We start from the raw sequence: 19322 nt of genomic DNA, 5'->3' as shown, positions 1-19322 counted from the left end.
ACATTCTCTGCAGCTCTCTCTTCCTGTGATGACCAATGCAGCTTCCCTGACAGGAAGTGTCTGCAACTTCTCCAGAGCCTTCTGCTCCAGCTGCCACTTCAGCATGGTTACTGCCCTCAACCTGTGGCACCTCCTTCCAGACACTCACGGGCAGTGTCTACCTTTATCAACATGCTAGCACAGCCATGGTGTCTGGGGTTACTGGCCAGAACCAGACTCCCATGGCACCTGCCTCCTATCCAAGTATTTTTGAGTGGGATATCACAGGAAATGCTGAAAAGAGCTCATCTTCACTTGGGGACTTTACTCTGACTGTCATTGACCAAAACACTGCAGGTTCTTCCAGGTCAATGACAGCCCAATATGACAAAACTTCTGATGCCAATGTCATGGTCCCTGTGTATCCAACACTGTCAGCCAGGCTTGTCCAGGCAGCACCATCTCAGAATCCAAATAAGGGTCATAGCCTGTCACTTCCCTACCAAGAAGGAAGCCAGGTCTACTACTATGATCAAAACACTCTGGGGACTCTGCTCTCTGGAGATCATGGCCCCTGCCTGCAATCCTATGGCTCTGTGCCATATGCAGGAAGTAGTGCTGCTGCCGCTCAACCAGAAATGGTGACAGTGCTGAAGGAGGTTCAGCCCACAAATGTCCTACCATCAGTCTCTACCCATGGGATCTACTACTCTGTGTCTACTCAACCTATCACAGAAACAAATTTTCAAGGTGAGTACAAACAGCAAAAAGTGGGAGGCATAAGAACAGCATTCAAAAGGAGGGTCAAATCTACAGCTGGTAGCTGTGGGTTCACAGATCCTTAGAATTTAAGTCCTGAGATTTTAACTACTATCCTTGTTCAGCACTCCCAATCTCAGTGTCCATAAGATGAAAATGCCTGCATTTAGGAGACCTCCAGGAGCATACTTATGGAGGCTACTTTTCACTGCATTGGCAGATTGGTCCCCCTACACCACAACATTATAAATTTATTTCCCTCATTTTACTTTGGTCTCCTAGGAAGATACTTCAAAACTTACCATGGTACTGAGAGATTAACTGTTCCTTAATTTACTCCAGGACTTAAACTTTGTATTCTGAGGAGCTGCCCAAAGAAGGGGGTCTAAAACCCTATCTTTTCACATATATTTCATGAGCAACAGCTCTACCCTCTCCTAGTTCATGGTGTTAAGTGTTCTTACACTCCACAGAGAGTGGAGAGAATTGAGACGCCCCTATATGAGCAAGAGGGACTTCATAAAACAGTTTTTGTGCATCTCCCACAGAGTAGTCAAGTGCTCTACCAGTGAGCCATGTTGCCATGAAGATGTGCCAGCCCAAAACTATGACATCAAGTGATTACCTGTAACTAACAGGTACCTCCTGTTCATGGTTCTTAAAAAGTGATAATAGAAATGCCTTATCCACAGTTGGCAGATTCCCTGATTAGTGTGTTGCTGGGCTGGGGGAGCATCCAACTTACCATCTTCCTTGATTCCTTCCTTTGCAGTGATGGAAACTTCCCTAGGGATGGAGGCTTCCTTGGGATTGCAACCTCCAAGTCAGATATTTTGTCTTCCACAACCTCCAGAATTCCCCAACTCCTGCAGTAGCAGAAATATCCAAATACTTGAGAGGAACCCACCAACTGCACTTGGGGACATTTCCATAATAACTCCAGTCCAGAGTTCTTCTGATTTCTTGGCATTGCCTCCAAATCAAAGCCAGGAACAAACAGAAATTAAGAATTTGTGCGAGATTAAAACCATGCTCTCAGAGCCGCTGGATGCCTACCAGATTGCCATGGAGAACCAGGATCCTCCACTACTCCCTTTAGACATCCCTGAAATCCACCAGCTTCTGGCCTCCATTGGTCCTCTGGACCAAGAGGAGAAGCCACATTCTGAAAATATCCACCTGGGAAACAACAGCCTGAGTCTTGAGGACCAAGGCACACTTGAAAATGGGATTGAATTTAGTAGTGGTTTTGCAGACCTCACTGCACTGCTGGGGGATATTCAACTTCCTGAGCTTTTCAGTTCCTTAAAAGACTTTGACCAACCTGAAAGTCCCACAACATCAAAATCCAATGACACCAGAGCCATCATGGTGAATCAGGGGCAGGAAACCACAAGTGCCATTAAGAGTCCTAGTGATCCAGTGAAGAACAACAAAAATAAAGCCTCAGAGTCTCCTGATGGAACTCCTCAGGCCAAAATGCAGCCAAGGGACCTAGAGTGCACATTGGAAGGAGAAGGTGCTCACAGGGATGCAGACAGTATTGGGGCCCCTGAGCACACATCCAAGCACTCTAACAGCAAACCTCAGAAAGCTGCATCCAGCAGAAACAGTAAGGCTAAGGGCCATGGGCAGGAAAAGACCAAGAGGACCAGAGAAAACAACTCCAGGAAAGCCTAGGAGAGGAAGCAGCCAGGCAATAAAGTCAAGATGGAAGAGAAACCAACTGTGTCCAAGATGAAACAGAAGAGGAACCAACCTGAGCTTTGCCAAGAGACCTTTAAAAAGCCTCGGAGCTGTCTTGGCATGCACATGCTGGAGTCAGTGCAGGTTTTCCACGCACTGGGGAAGAAGAATGATAAGAAAACTGGGCTCTCTTCCTCATGGGCCCCGGGAAACTCAGGCAGTACCCAAGACCCCCGTCCATGCCCAGCTATGAAACCATGGCTTGCAGTTAAGGGTCCTGAGAAATCACAAGTCAAAGCCCAGAACCCAGATATCAGTGCTGAAAGGGAGGGTCCTGCTCCATCCATTTATGAGCCTCCACCACCTGGGAAGGTTAAATTGGTACCTTTGCCTTTTCTGACCCTGGAGAAACCTCCACCTCGACCAGTAATCAATCGGAGGCCACAGTCTCTGGCCTCACGAAGACCCACTGGGGCTTACCCTGCCCAGCCTGGCCCTGCTAGCTCAGCTCAACCCATGGCAGTCAACCAATCCCAACCAGCTACTGCCAACCCATCTTGGATGTGTCCTGCCAAGCCAGCTCAGCCAATTTTAACCAGTGCAACCCAGTCTGGTTTGACCACTTCTACCCAGCCTAGTGCCCCTCGGTCTGCTGCTTCTAGGCCTGCACCCTACAAAACATCATCTTGCACCTCTCTCCAGTGGCACCCTATTTCCACTATTTTGACCAAGCCCCAGTCACAACCGCCCAAGCCTCAAAACCAATATCTACTCCAAGACTTTGCCTTACAACCAATTCCATGGAGAAAACCCAATATTCCTGGGCAAGTAATATCAACTCCCATCACGGAAGAGCAGAGGCCAGAGCGGGAAGCCATGAAGAAGAAGGCTCAACAAGAGCGTGAGAATGCTGCCAAGTACACTGCTTTGGGGAGAGTGCAGTTTTTCATCGAGAGGGAAAGAGATATGGAAATTGCTCGTTACTATGGTTACACAATGTAAGAATTGCTAAAATTGATGGTGCCACTTAGGGACCAAAGGGCAGATAGATAGATACAAATTTATTTATGCTCATATGCTTTCAAATTTTAATGGAATTAAACAAATGTAATAAATTGACTAATATGTAAGTAATAAAGAAGACTTCTGGTACCACTGAGAATTGATGGATAATAAAGAGGCCTTGTGGTACCCACTTATGTACCAAATAGTGTTTCATATATAGACATATATAGATAGAAACCAATATTTCATTCTGGTATAGTTTCAAAATATAATAAAATTGAATAAAAATTTGTATAATTGATTGATACGTAATATAGAGTCTTTCTGCTGGTACCATTTGAATGCCAAATAATTTTCCATATATGTATACACATAGATACAAATTTATTCATTGATATATTTTTAAAACAACAAAATTGAATAACGATATATAATGGAACTGATTAATAGATAAATAATAAAGAGGACTTTTGAGCTTTGAATTGCTGTTAAATGGAGTTTTCTTTGGTAGAGGTGGGGATCCAAGCCTGCATGAGAAGAAAGGAACTCAAAGTTGGACGGGACATAACAGGCATGAAACACAGGAAGTGAAGAAAGAGGAAAGAGTATGATCCAGTACTAGGAAGGGCCAAAAGAACAAATTTATAAGAAGAATCAGGAATGGGTCAAATGGCAGAAGATACAAAGTTTGAGTTTAGGGTTAGAAGCATAAAATCTGAAATAAGTCGAAAATGGGAGAAGATGGGTTCAGGTTGACCAGAAGAAATGCAAAAATCAAAAAACTCTCACGGAGAATGGCCTAGGTCTTATGACCTACCTGAAAGGAATCTTACAAAATAAAATTCAGGGCATATCTCCAGCAACTTTGTGTCACTTAAGATCCTAGCTGGGAAAGGTGAATACAAAACATGAGGGAATCTATCAGGGGTGTCCCAAGGGTTCACAATTTCCTTGAGGGCCGCCAATAACCTGGGACTTGGTCAAGTGAGCTGCAGCAGCATGAGGCCCACCCAGAACATGGCCTGGAATAAATCACCATTGACTCAACACCCATGCACCAGGACAGCAGAGAGGCACTACTTCAATTAGCATTCACACACAAGGCCAGCATCACTCTGCCACTTTACTAATGATCTATTGCTCAGGGATCAAACTGTATGCAGAGAAGCAAGGCCTCAATCTGAGGCCTGTGGCCTCAAGTCCTCAATGTTTGCAAGTGCCCACAGGCAGCCAACCTGGCTTTCAGAGCACAGCATCCTGTAGATGAGACAGATTACACTTTAAAAGGGAGATAAATACTAAACTGAAGGGCTTGTGGGCTTCTCCATTGATTCAGGCTCGTGCTGCCTCAGGAGCCATTGCCACCAACTGAAACTCATGAGAAAAATCAGTTTTTGGCGTCCATCCCATCCAACGCGAGCCAGGGGACGGCCCCCTAACAGCCTCAGAACTCAGCAGCCCAACAGTGCAGCGAGGTGCGCAGTCTCTGTGAGGTGAGAGTTCTAGGGCACAGCTGCCCCAGGAGAGCGTCAGGACAGTGGGGGAGGATAGGAAGGGAATGGAGCCAGGTAAGATGATTGAGGCAGCAGATCAACACCATGGAGATTTGTTCTTTACATTTTAAGATTATTTCTTGATATAGAAATATATCATTTAAAAGTGTGCAATTCTGCAGCAATTAGTACTTTCATGAGGTGGTGAAATCTCGCCACTTTCCAATTCGTAACATTTTTATAATTCCCCCCCACCCAAAACCTCTGTTAGAGGTCATTCCCATTGCCTCCACCCCTTAGCCCCAGGCAACCATTGATCTCTCTGTTTTTGCCTTTTCTGGACATTTCATATGAAAGGAATCATACAATATGTAACTTTTTATATTTGGCTTCTTTTACTTGGAAGACTGTTTTCAAGACTGTTCTCAATGTTGTAAGTGTGAGTCCTCCATTCCTTTTTAAGAGTGCCTATTATTACATTGTATGGATATACCACATTTGTTTATCCATATATTGCTGGTGGACATTGGCTTATTTTCAGTAGTAATTTACATTTATTGTAAGTTTTTGCCTCAAAATTATTCCGCCCTTCACACTTAAAGAGATAATATCATAATATCAGTAATTCACTCAAGATCAAGAGCTAGAAATTAATTGGGAATCTGGGATTTGAATTCTGGCATTTGGAAGTATTATATTCACATGATAGAACAATTAAAAAGATACAAAAGAGTACTCAATGGAAATTCACCCATTCTCTCAAATTTTCCACCATCATTTCCCACTCTTCCTACACTGACATCTGCTTTTCCCACTTTTTGGATCCTTCCAGAGAAATTATTTGCTTAACCCCAAAATGTATGTATCAAATTTATTGGATGATCTGCCTACTAATTTGAAATGTCACCTTTGTGGCATACTAAATTCCTATGTGTATTTGCATCATTATTTTTAGAATTTGCCTCGCTTTTTGCCTTTTATATTTACAATTTCTCTGGAATAATTTTTATCATCTTATTGATTTTTAAAAACTTCTTTCTTTATAGGCATTATCATCTATTATGTTCATTCACTCTGTGTTCCCTTTTAGTCTCCATTTTATTTCTACCATCTCAATTTTCATTTATGTTGTTCTTTTTTATTGTGGAACAACATATATAATATGAATGGTTGAAACTCACAATTTAAACCATTTTTAAGTGGATAACTCCATGGCATTAAATAGATTCACAACATTGTTCAAGCATTATCCACTATCCACCTCCAAAACTTTTCACCATCCCAAACAAAAGTCTGTATCCATGATGTAATTCCCCATTCTCCTCTCATGTTCCGTCACATTTTGCATTGTTTTTCCTAATGTCTTTCAGCTAGTTTTGAAAAAGTGGGTTACCATCTGATCTGCTTGATGGGTTCTTTTCTGATCTGTTTCATTGTCTGACAGGATGCTATTCTCCTTTTTCTTAGAATACCTTTATGTGGGATTTGGTTTCCATTTTTTCTTGCCATGCATTTTTATGTGAATTTCATTTTCTTTGTAAAAGTATAATTGAAGATAAAGTTCCTAGTGTAATGGAACAATAACGTCTTCCTCTTCTCCCTCTGCTTTTTTCTCTCCTTCTCCCACCCCCTCCATTATTCTTCTGGTTTCCTTCTTCTTGTTCTTCCTCCTCTTCTTATAGTATTCCAAAACATGGTGGCTTGCTTTCTAAGATTTTCTGGCTGTTTCCCACCTGTAGGTTTATCCTTTGTGTCTACTGTTCCTCCCAGAAATTTCTCCTCAGTGTGGTGCCATGGGCTGAAAAAGAGCTCTGGATTTTCATTTTTAAAGAGAGTAGAGGGGCTGGACATCTTCAGCCCTTCAGATTCAAACACAAGACTCTTGTACTTAGAGCAGACTGGCTAGTAAAGCAGGCTACTCTCTCTCACCACCACACTCAATCATCACAAGTCTTATATTCTATCCTCATAAAACTCCTTCTTCAGCTGGGCATGGTAGCACAGATCTGTAATTCCAGCATCTTGAGAGGCTGAAGTAGTAGGATCAAGAGTTCAAAGCCAGCCTCAACAAAAGCAAGGTGCTAACCAATTCAGTGAGACTCTGTCTCTAAATAAAATACAGAATAGGGTTGGTGATATGGCTCAGTGGTTGAGAGCCTATGAATACAATCCCCAGAACCCCCCCAAAACAAAAACAAACTCCAGCTTCCTCCTGATGAAATAAAAGCCCTGTTATCTTACCTACACAGTTTATTCCACCCTGATATTCACTCCCTCCAATTATTCATCAAGAATCCATTAAACCTGTCCTCTTCAGATTTACAGTATCTCTAGTAAATTTCTCAATTCTGCACCACTTGTCTCAAGGCTAACCCCAACTCCAATGTGAGACCACCCCCATTTCCCACACATTAAGCTAGGGGAGTCCTTCCTACCATGGACTGGAAACTTGACTTCATCCACATGCTTCCTGTAAGAAAAATCAAATATCTCCTAGTCTTAGTAGACGCCTTTCCAGCTAATGATAAGAGGGCTTCTACCATTCCAAAAGTAATTTCCTGAGAAATAATTCCACACTTTGGGTTACCTGCTTCGTTCCAGTCCAATAATGGCCCTGAATTTACTTCCTCTATTACCTAAGACTTGGCTAAATTTTAAATAGAAAAAAGAAACCTTAACCAAATTATCTATAGATAATTTCACTTAGAATAGATTAAGCTCCTCTCTATGGTCCTTCTCTGGATCCAAACACTGCCCCCAAACCCTCATATAATCAGCCCCTTTGAATTTATTTATGGAAGACCCCTCTTCCCCTACCCATTCAACCCCAACCACCTATCATTCCCCCTGATGTCCTAAAATCCCTCCTAGCTCACATCAGGGGTGCCCTCTGGAAATATGCCCACACTCATCTTCCTCAGGCACAATCTACAGGGGCCCCTCCTATTTCCATAGGGGATTTAGGTTACCTCTCCCCTTCCCAACCTATAGACCCCATACAAAAAAATGGAAGGGCCATTTTTTAAGGTGATTCTGATCACTCTTATCACAGCCAAACTACAAAGCCACCCATCCTGGATCCATTTAAGCAATTTCAAACTTGTTCCTGCTAATGCCTCTTATTGTTCTGTTGTGAGAAGAGGCCTGTAAAGGCCTCTCCCAACTACACATGCCCCCCCCACATAGTCATTCCTGAGGAAACTGCTGACCCTCATACCCAGAATTCTTAATGTCACTTTCTGTGACATCCTTCTACCTTTTAAAAACACTATTCATTCCCTGTTGCTGAAATCTCAGTCCTTGTCCCCAGTGCCAATTCAATAGCAAGGACATGGTTTTGAGAAAAAGGTGGTTTATTGCTTTCCTAGCAAAGGAGAAACACAGGGAACTCCTGTTCCAAAGGCTGTGATTGTGCCCATCAGTAGGAACAAGGGGCTTTTAAAGAGGTGATTCAAAGGCTACATTCCACATGTTCTCTGTTGAAGTCATAATTCACTAGTTAATTTTCAAGAGAGTCATTTCTGAGATCTTCTGGTGTCATCCATAAAGTCTGGGTTATTTCAATGCTGTGATGGGCGAATGCTCAAGGACAGATAAGTCTGTCTAGGTTGGGGAAGAAAGGTAATCCTGTTTCTCCTGAGAGTAGACAGGGGGAGAGATTAGGGAGGAGCAGGGAGAGAGGAAGAGAAAGAAACATGTCCATTTAAAAAATAAATTGCAGTAGCAGAGAATCAAGGGCTATACTCAAAACATAAAGCAGATCACTGTTACAGTTCTCTACTGTCAGTATCTACATTCCATTTCTATGGAAAAATGGACAATGACATCTGTAAACCGCTTCCCGCTGAATGGGGCAAAGTTGGGGGAGGTCACCCAAAGTCCTTGTTCTCTATCAGGTGGGGCATGGACAGTTAGGGGTAGTCAGCATTATAGCAATCCAGAAGTCCATGTGGCATCTGGCAGGTAACTGGACAAGGCAGGGATCATGCTAAGACAATAATAAACAATACAGCAAAACATTATTTTTTTTGTAAACAATTAGCACAAAAGCATTTGTATTTCAGCTAGTCTCAGAAAACCATGAGGACAGTAACTCATAATCTGATCAAGTTTATCAATGTGGAATGTTGGAGGATTAGTAGGTCTAAGATCAGACTCAAACTAATTCAGGACAAAGTTGGAACTCTAGAATCTTTTGCATTTATTATTAGTAGGCACTTCAAAACAAGGACCCTTCTTTATGGCCTCCAGATTTATTTACTTTTGTTAGTGCTGACACAACTGTACATCTTTTTTTTTTAAAGAGAGAGTGAGAGAGGAGAGAGAGAGAGAGAGAGAGAGAGAGAGAGAGAGAGAGAGAGAGAGAATTTTTAATATTTATTTTTTAGTTCTCGGCGGACACAACATCTTTGTTGGTATGTGGTGCTGAGGCTCAAACCCGGGCCTCACGCACACCAGGCGAGCGCGCTACCGCTTGAGCCACATCCCCAGCCCACAACTGTACATCTTAAAGTACATTAAAAATGAATTGTTTTTCCTTTTAAATGTCCACGTAGGACTCTGCTCAGGATATACTCTCTTGCTTGGTGTTTAAGACCAAGTTGGTCAAAACTAACCTTGTTCCTATCTATTCTAAAGAGTCAGCTGAGATTCCTCAGAGATCACTCTTGGGGACATGTACAAAGCCTCTGGCTCCTTTAGCTTTCCTAAAGGAAAATACAAAATGAAATTAACCAGTGGTGCCACCTAACCTCATGTGGCTTCTTTTGGAAGCATCAGAGACATTTTTCTCTCCAATGACCCTCCTCTTTGTAGAATGTGCACTGGTTGGCTTCCAGTTCTCTAGGGTCCTTTTAATCTCCCTGATATGCAGAATGAGTGACTGACCAGGATTGCAGGACCAGAGAGGGGTTCCATAGTTCTCTGAGTCCTGGGTGACCTGAGAGAGCAAGGGCAAAAATGTTGGCTGTTTTTTCCTTGGCCCTTTTAATTTCTTGACTTTGGTTTCCAAGTTTTTGGTTTTAAACACCCAACAAGCTAGTTTCACCAGTCTTAAAGAGGAAGTAACAGGTTATAACTTCAATATCTATAATTTTACAAGATGGTTCCTGATCTTAAGAGGGAATTAGGCTGGGTTTATCATTCCTCCCTTGTCTTATGTATCTCTTTCATATCTTTGATAGGGAGCAATCAGTAATGTCAATCATATATGTTAATACTGTCAATGGTACATAATAGAATCAAGTTGTAACCCAATAAACCTGAGCACATAGTTAATAATGCATGGGACAATAACTAATAGGAGAAGGATACAAATTATAGGACCTGAAAGAGAACTTAACCATGGAAACCAGTTTCCCAAGCCAGGCCAAGAGTTATCCATTTGAATTTTGTTGATCTCCTTTCTTATTTCATCTATCTGTTGTTGGATAACATTAGAATAATCTGTAATATTAAAACAGCTCATGCCTGAGAATTGTTGACAGCCCAAATGATGTCTCAGTAAAAGAAAGTCAATAGCTGCTCTATTTTGTAATATACTGAGGTTTGGAGTTCTTTCATCTCTTGATTAATTTCTGCTAAGACTTGTCGAAAGGTTAGTTTTTTTGCTAAAACTACAGGCTAATTTAGTGATTTCTCTTTGTATTCCTACCACTAGACCCAGGACTGGCAAAAAGAAAGCTGCTGCAATTGTGATGTCCAGTGGGTCCAGGAGGATTAAATTGTCATTGCAATTGGAGGGCAGACTTTGGGTAGCTTGGTGGGAAAATGCTAGAGATGACAGTAAGGGAAAGATCCATCCAATAGGGCAGATCCCAGAGAAATTGGTAGGCAAAGCCATCTTATTACAGACAAAAACCCATCCTGTAGGAAGTCATTTGCCAAGGGGTAGGGAGATATTTTGTTCAATAGAACAATTTGGTGGGGGTACGGGAAGGGTGAAATCTATACATAAACAATGATTTTGGATAATCAGTGAAGCTGGCAAGGCTGACTCTGCATGGGACACAGGCCAGTCTTGCTGTGTAGCCCTATCACCAGTGACTTTAACATAGTCATCATATTTTACAGACAGGCCTATAAGATTACTAGCTAACAATTGATGGACCGAGCTTCCTTCTTGTATGCAGAAGGAACTTTTGTTCATAGTGTCAACAGCCAATTATAACCCAAAGTTTTGATTATTTATAGAATTTAGGGGGCTCATAGAAATATCCACATTTAAAGTAGCACTTGAATAGACAGTATCGACCAGGGCCCCCTTTTTAAGCTTAATATAAGAATATTTTCCTGAATTTTGAGGGTGAGCTGATTATTTATATATTCCATAATTTATATTATCCCCTCGAGACTGGTCTGTAAGATTTTTCCATGGTCCCTCCATGAATAACTGACTGAAAATTTCTTGGTTTTCTTTATATCATCTGATAGGTCCAATTATTGGATCTTGACAGGAGTAAGTACAATTTAATATTAGTGGGAATCTGCAATGACAGGTCCTACCTGGGCTACAGAAGGGGTGCAAGGTTTGTTGGGGCTAGCATAGCTAAAACCCAAGGATACATATATATTCCAACAGGTAAAAATTATTAGCATAATGTTTATAGTAATAAAGAAAAACAATAAGAAATTAGTAACAAAATATTAAACCTTGGAAATTTTAATTTTAAAGGGTCCATGCTCAGTCACTTTCCACCTCTGGCTGCTAGATTCTCCTCCAGTGGGTTCTGTAGGTGCCCTCTTAAGATGTGAATGGTGAATCTATGCAGGAATATCAGCAACTTTGATGTAAATGGGAGTGCAGAGAATCATGATGTAAGGACCCTTCCACCTGGGTTTGAGGCTGTTAGTTTTCAAACGTTATATCAGCACAACATCGTTGCATTGAAATGAATGATCAGGCAATCAGTGTCCAATGGGTTGAGCAGCCTGGACCTGAGGAAAGATCTTATCCGTGATTAGTTGTAACCCTTTGAGTGCCTCTGAGATTGGAATGTCTCCCAGCAGATCTTGGTATATTCTGGGAACCATAAGTGGTGGCCGCCCATAAGGGGTGAATTTCTCCTGATAGGGAGTATAAATGGGCCCTTAATAGGGCAAAAGGCAGAAGATCAACCCAGTTACCACCTGTCTCAAAGATTAATTTAGTCAGTGTTTCCTTCAGTGTTCTATTCATCCTTTCTACCTTCCCTGAGCTTTGAGGGTGGTACTTACTGCATAATTTCCAGTTTATTTTAAGGGCCTTTGAAATCAATTGAGATAATTTGGCCATGAAAGTTGGGCCATTGTCATACCCCAAAGTTAGAGGGAGGCCAAATCTAGGAACAATCTTAGTTACTAGTTTTTTAACTACTATCTGTGCCATTTCCATCTGGGTTGTAAAGCTTCTTACCCAGCCTGAGACAGTTTCAACAAAGACTAACAAGTATTTATATCCATATAGTCCAGGTTTAATTTCAGTAAAGTCTAATTCCCAAAATTCACCAGATACAGTACCTTGACTCCTGTTTTCTTGTGAAAGTTGGTTCCTTTTAGCATTTACCAGAGCACATTTCATGCAACAATTTGAGATATCTTGAAGCATTTCTTGATGTCTCAAAAGCCAAACATAGGATGAGATTAATTCTGACATCTTCTTGGGGGATAAATGCATTGCTTGATGAAGATCAGTTAACCATTTTCTCCCTAATAGCTTAGGTATGCAGATTTTTCTATCTGGGAGGGTCCACCAGCCATGACAGTTTTGTTGGGCCCCCATCAAGAATTATATCTCTTCTGTAGTGTATGAAGGAGTCTCCTCCTCAATTTTAACTGGAAGTTTTGGATAATTGGAGAGTTCTAGGATAGCTTGATATCTTGGCTCCCTAAGGACTATTCCCCTGGCCGTTTGATTGGCCAAGTTGTTACCCTGGGTCTGAGGACTATCATCTTTGCAGTGTTTAGGCCAGTGGATAATAGCCAATTTATCTGGCAACAGATAGCCTGCAGTAATTGAAGAATTTCTTGTTTGTTTTTGATGGTCTTACCATCTGAAGTTTATATATCTGTCCATACACATGTGCTGTAGCAAAGGCATAGTGGCTATTGGCATGAATGTTCACCCATTTTCCTTCTGCCCATCTCAATGCCTGCATTACGGCAATGATTTCTGTTTTTTGGGCTGATGAGCCCCTGAGCAAAGCCTGTGCCCAAATAACTTCTTTTTGGCCTAAAACTACTGCTGCTCCCACATACCTTATTCCATCCTGGACATAACTGCTGCCATCAGTGTAGAGGTCTGTGTCTCTGAGAGGAATGTCATTCAGGTCTAGTCGAGTATCTTGGATGACACCCATAATTATATGATAAGGATCTATAGCAGAGCCCTTAAACTTTGCTGAATGGATGATACAATAGGAAAAAAATGTAGTGGTAAAGTACACCCATCTCACTTCAACTTGTCACACATTTGCCATTATCTTGTCCCATATCCTAGGATCAAAAACATCAGCAGCACTTATCCATGGGCTGGTATCAATTACCATGTCCCAGAACCTCTGGGCTTCTCTTATTTAGGGCTAAACCTGTAGTATCTAAGAGAGTGTGCAGCACTTGCATCTGTGAGTCTTTGGAACTCAGTAGGTTCCCCATTTCCCTTTCCTCACCACTTTGTGAGGGGCCACACCTTGTCTTATAGGCTTACCTCACGTCCCTATTCGGGCGCCAGCAGTGTGGGTTCTCTCTCTCTCATCCTGCAAGGAGGTCCACAGAACAGGATAGAGGAGTGTTGCTGCAGAGTCACTAATCAAGATCTCTGGAGACGAAGCAGGAAGAAGGTCTAATTTTATTGTTTAGTTACCATGTATATATACTCAGGCAGTAGTTAAGTAGATTACAGGCAGCCACCAATGCAATGTCTGCTGTCTTTGTAGTGACCAATAGAGAAGTGGGCTGTGGAGCAAGCACATGGACTACAGCACATGGCCTCACGCCCAGGGCTGTGCCTACTGGGTAAGCGGCCTGCTGCTCATATGCCTAGCACGAGGGAAGTGGCCTGCCACTCAGATGCCCTTAACGTATGCCATGTATGCAGTACTCCATGCACTTGTCCCCACAGTTAAAAAGCTCTTTTTAATTTTTTTAAGACATCGATGGATGCAATACCTCTATTGTATTAATTTATTTGTATATGGTGCTGAAGATCAAACCCAGTGCCTCACACATGCTAGGTGAATGCTGTACACTGAGCCACAACCCCAGCCCTAAAGAGCTCTTTCATAACTTAAGAGTAGGATGAACTTCCTTGAGTTCAACCTCTAAGGAATAATATGGTTCAAGATTCTCTTTAGTTTCATTGTAGACATTGTTTCGTGGACAAGCCTTGATTCTGCATTCTTTTTTTTTTTAATTGGTTGTTCACAACATTACAAAGCTCTTGCATATCATATTTCATACATTAGATTGAAGTGGGTTATGAACCCCCAATTTTACCCCAAATGCAGATTGCAGAATCACGTCGGTTACACATCCACAATTTTACATAATGCCCTATTAGTAATTGTTGTATTCTGCTACCTTTCCTATCCCCTACTATCCCCCCTCCCCTCCCCTCCCATCTTCTCTCTCTACCCCATCTACTGTAATTCATTTCTCTCCTTGTTTATTTTCCCATTCCCCTCACAACCTCTTATATGTAATTTTGTATAGCAATGCATTTTTGCTCAAATATTTCTAAGCATTGGGAGCCTTCTCATTGAAATGTATCTTTTTTATTTCTATAGAACTCTTTTTTTCTTTGCTTTTTACTTTAGTTCTACCTGCTTCCCCTTTGTTCATACTTAGCTGAAATTGTATTTGTAGCCAAAATATTGGTTGCCAAAGCATCTTTTTAACCATTCTAAGTTGTACATTTTAGACATGTCTTATAAAGAGACAGTGCGATGGGGGCTGGAATTGTGGCTCAGTGGTAGAGAGCTTGCCTAGCATGAATGGGGCCCTGGGTTCGATCCTCAGTACCACATAAAAATAAATGAGTGAAATAAAGGTATTGTGTCCAACTACAACTAAAAATATAAATATTTTTAAAAAAACAGACAGTGTGATGAATTTCAACTTTTGATATAGTCTAAGAGTCCTTTTCACTTAATAGGAGAGTTTAATCCATTTTTGCTTATTAGGAAAATCAATATGTATTGCTCTTTTTCTACTGTTTTTTTCTATAATTTGTTTAAAATGCTTTGTTATATCTTTTATTTTCATTTTGCTGTTTGAGACTATGCATTGGTTTTTGCCCTATGCTAGTAAATTCCAAAATGAGTTTTTCTCCACTTGTTGTATACTCTGTTCTCTCCATTATGCTATAGGCTATTTTTCAAAGACCCATGCTGGTGATGCTGGCTTTCTTTATCCTTAAAGGACTTCCTTCTAAGCCTAGTTTTTCCCCCATAAATAGTTGGAATGCCTTTTGCTTTGGACAGGCTATTTTCACTTGGATGCTGTTTGGAGATCTCCTCAGAGAGGTCAAGCAAGAGGGCTGGGTGCCAATTCAGCATTCGGCATCCTAGGGACCAGCGAGGGGCCAGGGCCAGCGTCACAGGCCACCCTGGCAGCAGTCCTCATTCTTGCTTGGTTTGTCTCATCTTTTGGCAAGGCCACAGTACCACATGCCAGAACTAATGTGTTGAACCTTCTTCCTGGTACACAAATAGTCCTGTCCCTTTGCCCAACCTCACATACCCAGCAGTGAAGTCAATGAAGAGCTTACTGCTGGGGGAGCCACTGCTGCTGCCTGTCACCTAATCTCTGAGCTGGCAGGTCTCCAGGCACAATTCACCAGGCAGCCTCCAACACATCAGACATGACATTTGCCACCTTGTGAAACCACCTTCCAGGGTCCCCACCAAAGACTCTCAGCTAGAAAAATCAGCTGAAAAACCAGGCCACCCAACTACTCTGGACCCTCACTTATCCCTTCCCTTTAAGGTCCTGGGGACCCTTCCCATGCATGTGACAGTCTTCACCCACCATTTGTTCTCTCCTGTCCATGCCTGTGGGTAATCGTGGGGCACAGAATCTTTCTCATTTACATTCAAAAGAAGTAAGTGAAAATATAGGACACATAGTTATATTTTAATTTTAGATAAATAAAAAATAATTTCTAGATAAGTATGTCCCACACAATACTTAGAGCATACTTGTTCTTAAAAATCATCCATCATTATCTGAAATTTAACCTGACATCCTGGATTTTATCTGGTAACCCTGTACAGGAAACTTGCAACTCCTTTGGGCAGTGATTTTTTAGTCACTTTAGTCATCTTTTTTAAAACAGGAATCCACTTTTTAAAAGAGTGATCGTATTTTTAGAACTTCCTCAAAATACCAGAATTTGGCTGATTAGCCCTGGTTTTTATCCAGAGACAAGGTTTCACCGTATTTTTATATTCAGAGGCCACAGGTACTTTCTCAGATTGATTCCACTTTTTATTTTAATACAAATTTTCTATTATAGGAAAGTTCGAACAACACTAGAAGAGATCAGATAGTACTACAAATCCCTAAGTACCCATCTCCAATGTTAACAATTAATGCTTTATAGGCTTACTCATTTTTAGTCTTTTGAAAATCTGTCAGAGGACCACCCATACCATGTATCTTCCTCCTACATATTTTTGGGGTCTGAAGGGGCATTTTTTAAGGCAAAACTCCAGCATCATTTTACCTACAAATACTTCAAGTATCACAGGTACCAAAATACTTTCTTAGTTATCCCAGCCCACATTGACTTCTTGGTCCAAATAGGTGGGTGACCTTTCTCAATTCCAATTAGTTCATCAAGAGTCTCAAACACACACACACACACACACACACACACACACACACACACACACACATTATCTTTCTGCTGTATCTCCCGCTGCCCATCCCAGGTGCCCAGTGACGACAGGCCTGAAGAGAACCCCATCTTGGGAGCGAGACCTCACCTTTAGAGTGTCAAAATCCTTCTCCAAATAGGAGCCACACTTTTTGTTCTCCCCTATTGAGGCAAAGAATTTGCTCCACCAGTCGATGAATTCCTCTTCCTGGGAGGGGAGAAAGGAAGAGACCATGTAAGAAACAACTTGCCAAGCAAGGTCCTTTTTAATGGATCCCCACCAAGGCCGCTGGCTTGGCCCAGATGCCAAGGCTCACCTGACAGGAGAGCTTAGGGGAGCAGGGAGCTGAAACCTTGCCTCTCCAGGGCACAGACTGGAGGAGAAGGTGTCTACCTCTGCCTGGTGTTGAGAGGCAGATGCTCTGGCCCTCGTGCTGACCCCACTGTGTGTGTTTCTGTCAGGTTCTCGGGCCTTTCTGTAAGGTGGGTATAATTATCATGGCGCCCTCTATATCCCAAGGACATACCAATGCTAAAATCAGAGGGTACCGAGGGTGCTCTGGGGGGAAATGTCAGTAATGTATTATTGATGAACAAAATGCACTAGACCTCTCCTGCCCTTCCCCTCCCCACACTGGAAACCCAAACTTAGATTTCCTAGAGGTCAAATCAAGGCACACTCCCTAAAAATCAATACATACTAAGTGCCCTTTATTCAAAAGATGCTGCGAAACAGGGGAATTGGGTGAGCATAGAGGAGGCTGTCACATCTCTCTCTCAGCCCTCTCCTTCCTCTAGTCACTCACATTTGCAGGAAGAGGGGGGCCTGTTGTCTGTGTGGCAAACACTGACCTTCCCACCTTTTATCTCCTCCAGCTCTTGAGCGGGGAACAGTCCTCCGGCCATGTCCTGTCTAAGGAATGTGCCCTGTCTCCCAGGAAGTCAGCAAGTTCCCTGAAGGGAGGGATGGTCACCAGGAGGCAGGCCTCAGAAACCCACATGGGGCTGGGCACTCAGTTTATGCCTGTCCACACCCCGGCAGCTCATCCAGTACAATGAGAAAGGCCATGTGCAAGGTATCCAAAGATGAAATCCCAGAGGGGCCTGCACTAGGTCATAAAATAACCTGAATGCTACCATCAAACTTCTGAAAATACTAGGGGCCCTTTTGGGCCAACACCAAGTCCTTTAAGTTCCTGCTTATGAAGGGATGAGCACAAGAGAAGCCAGGCCAGGGCCACATGAACAGGCATTCTGGGGAGAGGATGACAGCAGGGGTTTAGGGTCCTTACATTCTTGGTCCCCAGACAGAGCAAAGAATGTGTGCCAGAGAGAAGCTGTTGGTACTGGACCCACTTACCAGGAAAATCTTCTGCTGCTGGGAGAGATAAACCAAGATTCAGATGGGTTAACACACAAAGGGGCAGAGCTCCTGACTTTTAACCACTCCACAAAAAGCCAAACTAATAGCAAGGCAGTCTCTAGCCCCGATGTTTAAGGTTCAAGTTAAAGATGCTACAGATAAACACACATATATGGACACATATGTCAAACTCACAATGACCAGCACACAGGAGAAAATATTGACACAGTCACATCCAAGGGAGATGGATATGCCAAATCGCATGTACACCCTCACAGAAACACACAAATAGGTACATGTAGGTAAAAATGGAATTCAGTTTAGCTGCTCAGTTCCTTTCTTTCCCAGCCCAGATACTTTAACATTTGCATTTATAAGTCAGGCAAAGACAGACAACCAACTAGTACGCTTTTGTACAAAGAAAAGACAGGAACACAAGAGTTGTGGGAAAGGATTTATGTCTCTCAGTCTTGAAAATCCAAGTAAACTTAAAAAGAATAGGAGACAGAGAGTCTGGATAATACCATTAATGGTAACAAGCAAACAGACATGTAAACCCAAAACAGAAAATATACCTTCTTTTCCAGCACCCTTGAAGCACTTAGAAAAAAATCAAAAACCACAAAGCAAATATCAATAAAGCCTCAGAAATAAAACCCAAGACAGTCACATTCTCTGACCATTCTGCAATAAAACTTTCATTGTAGAGGTCTTTCACCTTTTTTGTTAAGTTTATTCCCTTGTATTTTATTTTTTTGAAGATATTGTAAATAGGGTGATTTTTCCTAGTTTCTCTTTCAGCAGATTTGTCACTGATGTACAGAAATGCCTTTGATTTATGGGTGTTGATTTTATATCCAGCTACTTTGCTGAATTCATTTATTAGTTCTAGACGATTTCTGGTGGAATGTTTTGGGTCTAGTAGTTACAGAATCATATTGTCTGCAAGTAGTGATAATTTGAATTCTTCTTTTCCTATGTATCCCTTTAATTTCTTTCTTAATAAGACTTGTATAGCAAAAGAATTAAAACCAAGAATCAATAAATGGGATGGATTCAAACTAAAAAGCTTCATCTCAACAAAAGAAACAATCAGTGAGGTGAATAGAGAGCCTACAGAAAGAGAGCAAATATTTACCACATGTACATCAGATAGAGCACTAATCTCTAGGATATATAAAGC

General features: G+C 41.9%; 2 protein-coding genes across 2 annotated transcripts in view; one reads left to right on the top strand and one right to left on the bottom strand.

The window, feature by feature from the left end:
• Nucleotides 1-4: 4 nt before the first annotated feature.
• Nucleotides 5-3426, top strand: LOC308632780 (uncharacterized protein C2orf78-like; the record flags this gene model as incomplete). Its single annotated transcript, XM_081265145.1, is given in 4 exon segments — nt 5-79; nt 81-729; nt 1511-2415; nt 2419-3426. Coding segments are annotated over 4 exon segments (2637 nt in total), but the record flags the coding sequence as incomplete, so codon positions are not given.
• A 13354-nt stretch (nt 3427-16780) lies between these two features.
• Nucleotides 16781-19322, bottom strand: part of LOC308632779 (dysferlin-like) — a gene marked incomplete at its 5' end in the record, with an annotated part of 73875 nt that continues 71333 nt past the window's right edge. The window contains one exon of the mRNA XM_081265144.1: nt 16781-16984. Within this exon, the coding sequence (XP_081121270.1) occupies nt 16796-16984 (189 nt within the window). The 3' untranslated portion in view covers nt 16781-16795. The remainder of the gene's footprint in view (nt 16985-19322) is intronic.

The sequence above is a fragment of the Spermophilus citellus genome, assembly GCF_964194105.1.
Source record: "Spermophilus citellus genome assembly, chromosome: 13".
Taxonomy (NCBI): domain Eukaryota; kingdom Metazoa; phylum Chordata; class Mammalia; order Rodentia; family Sciuridae; genus Spermophilus; species Spermophilus citellus.
This window is presented reverse-complemented; position numbering and strand designations above follow the sequence as displayed.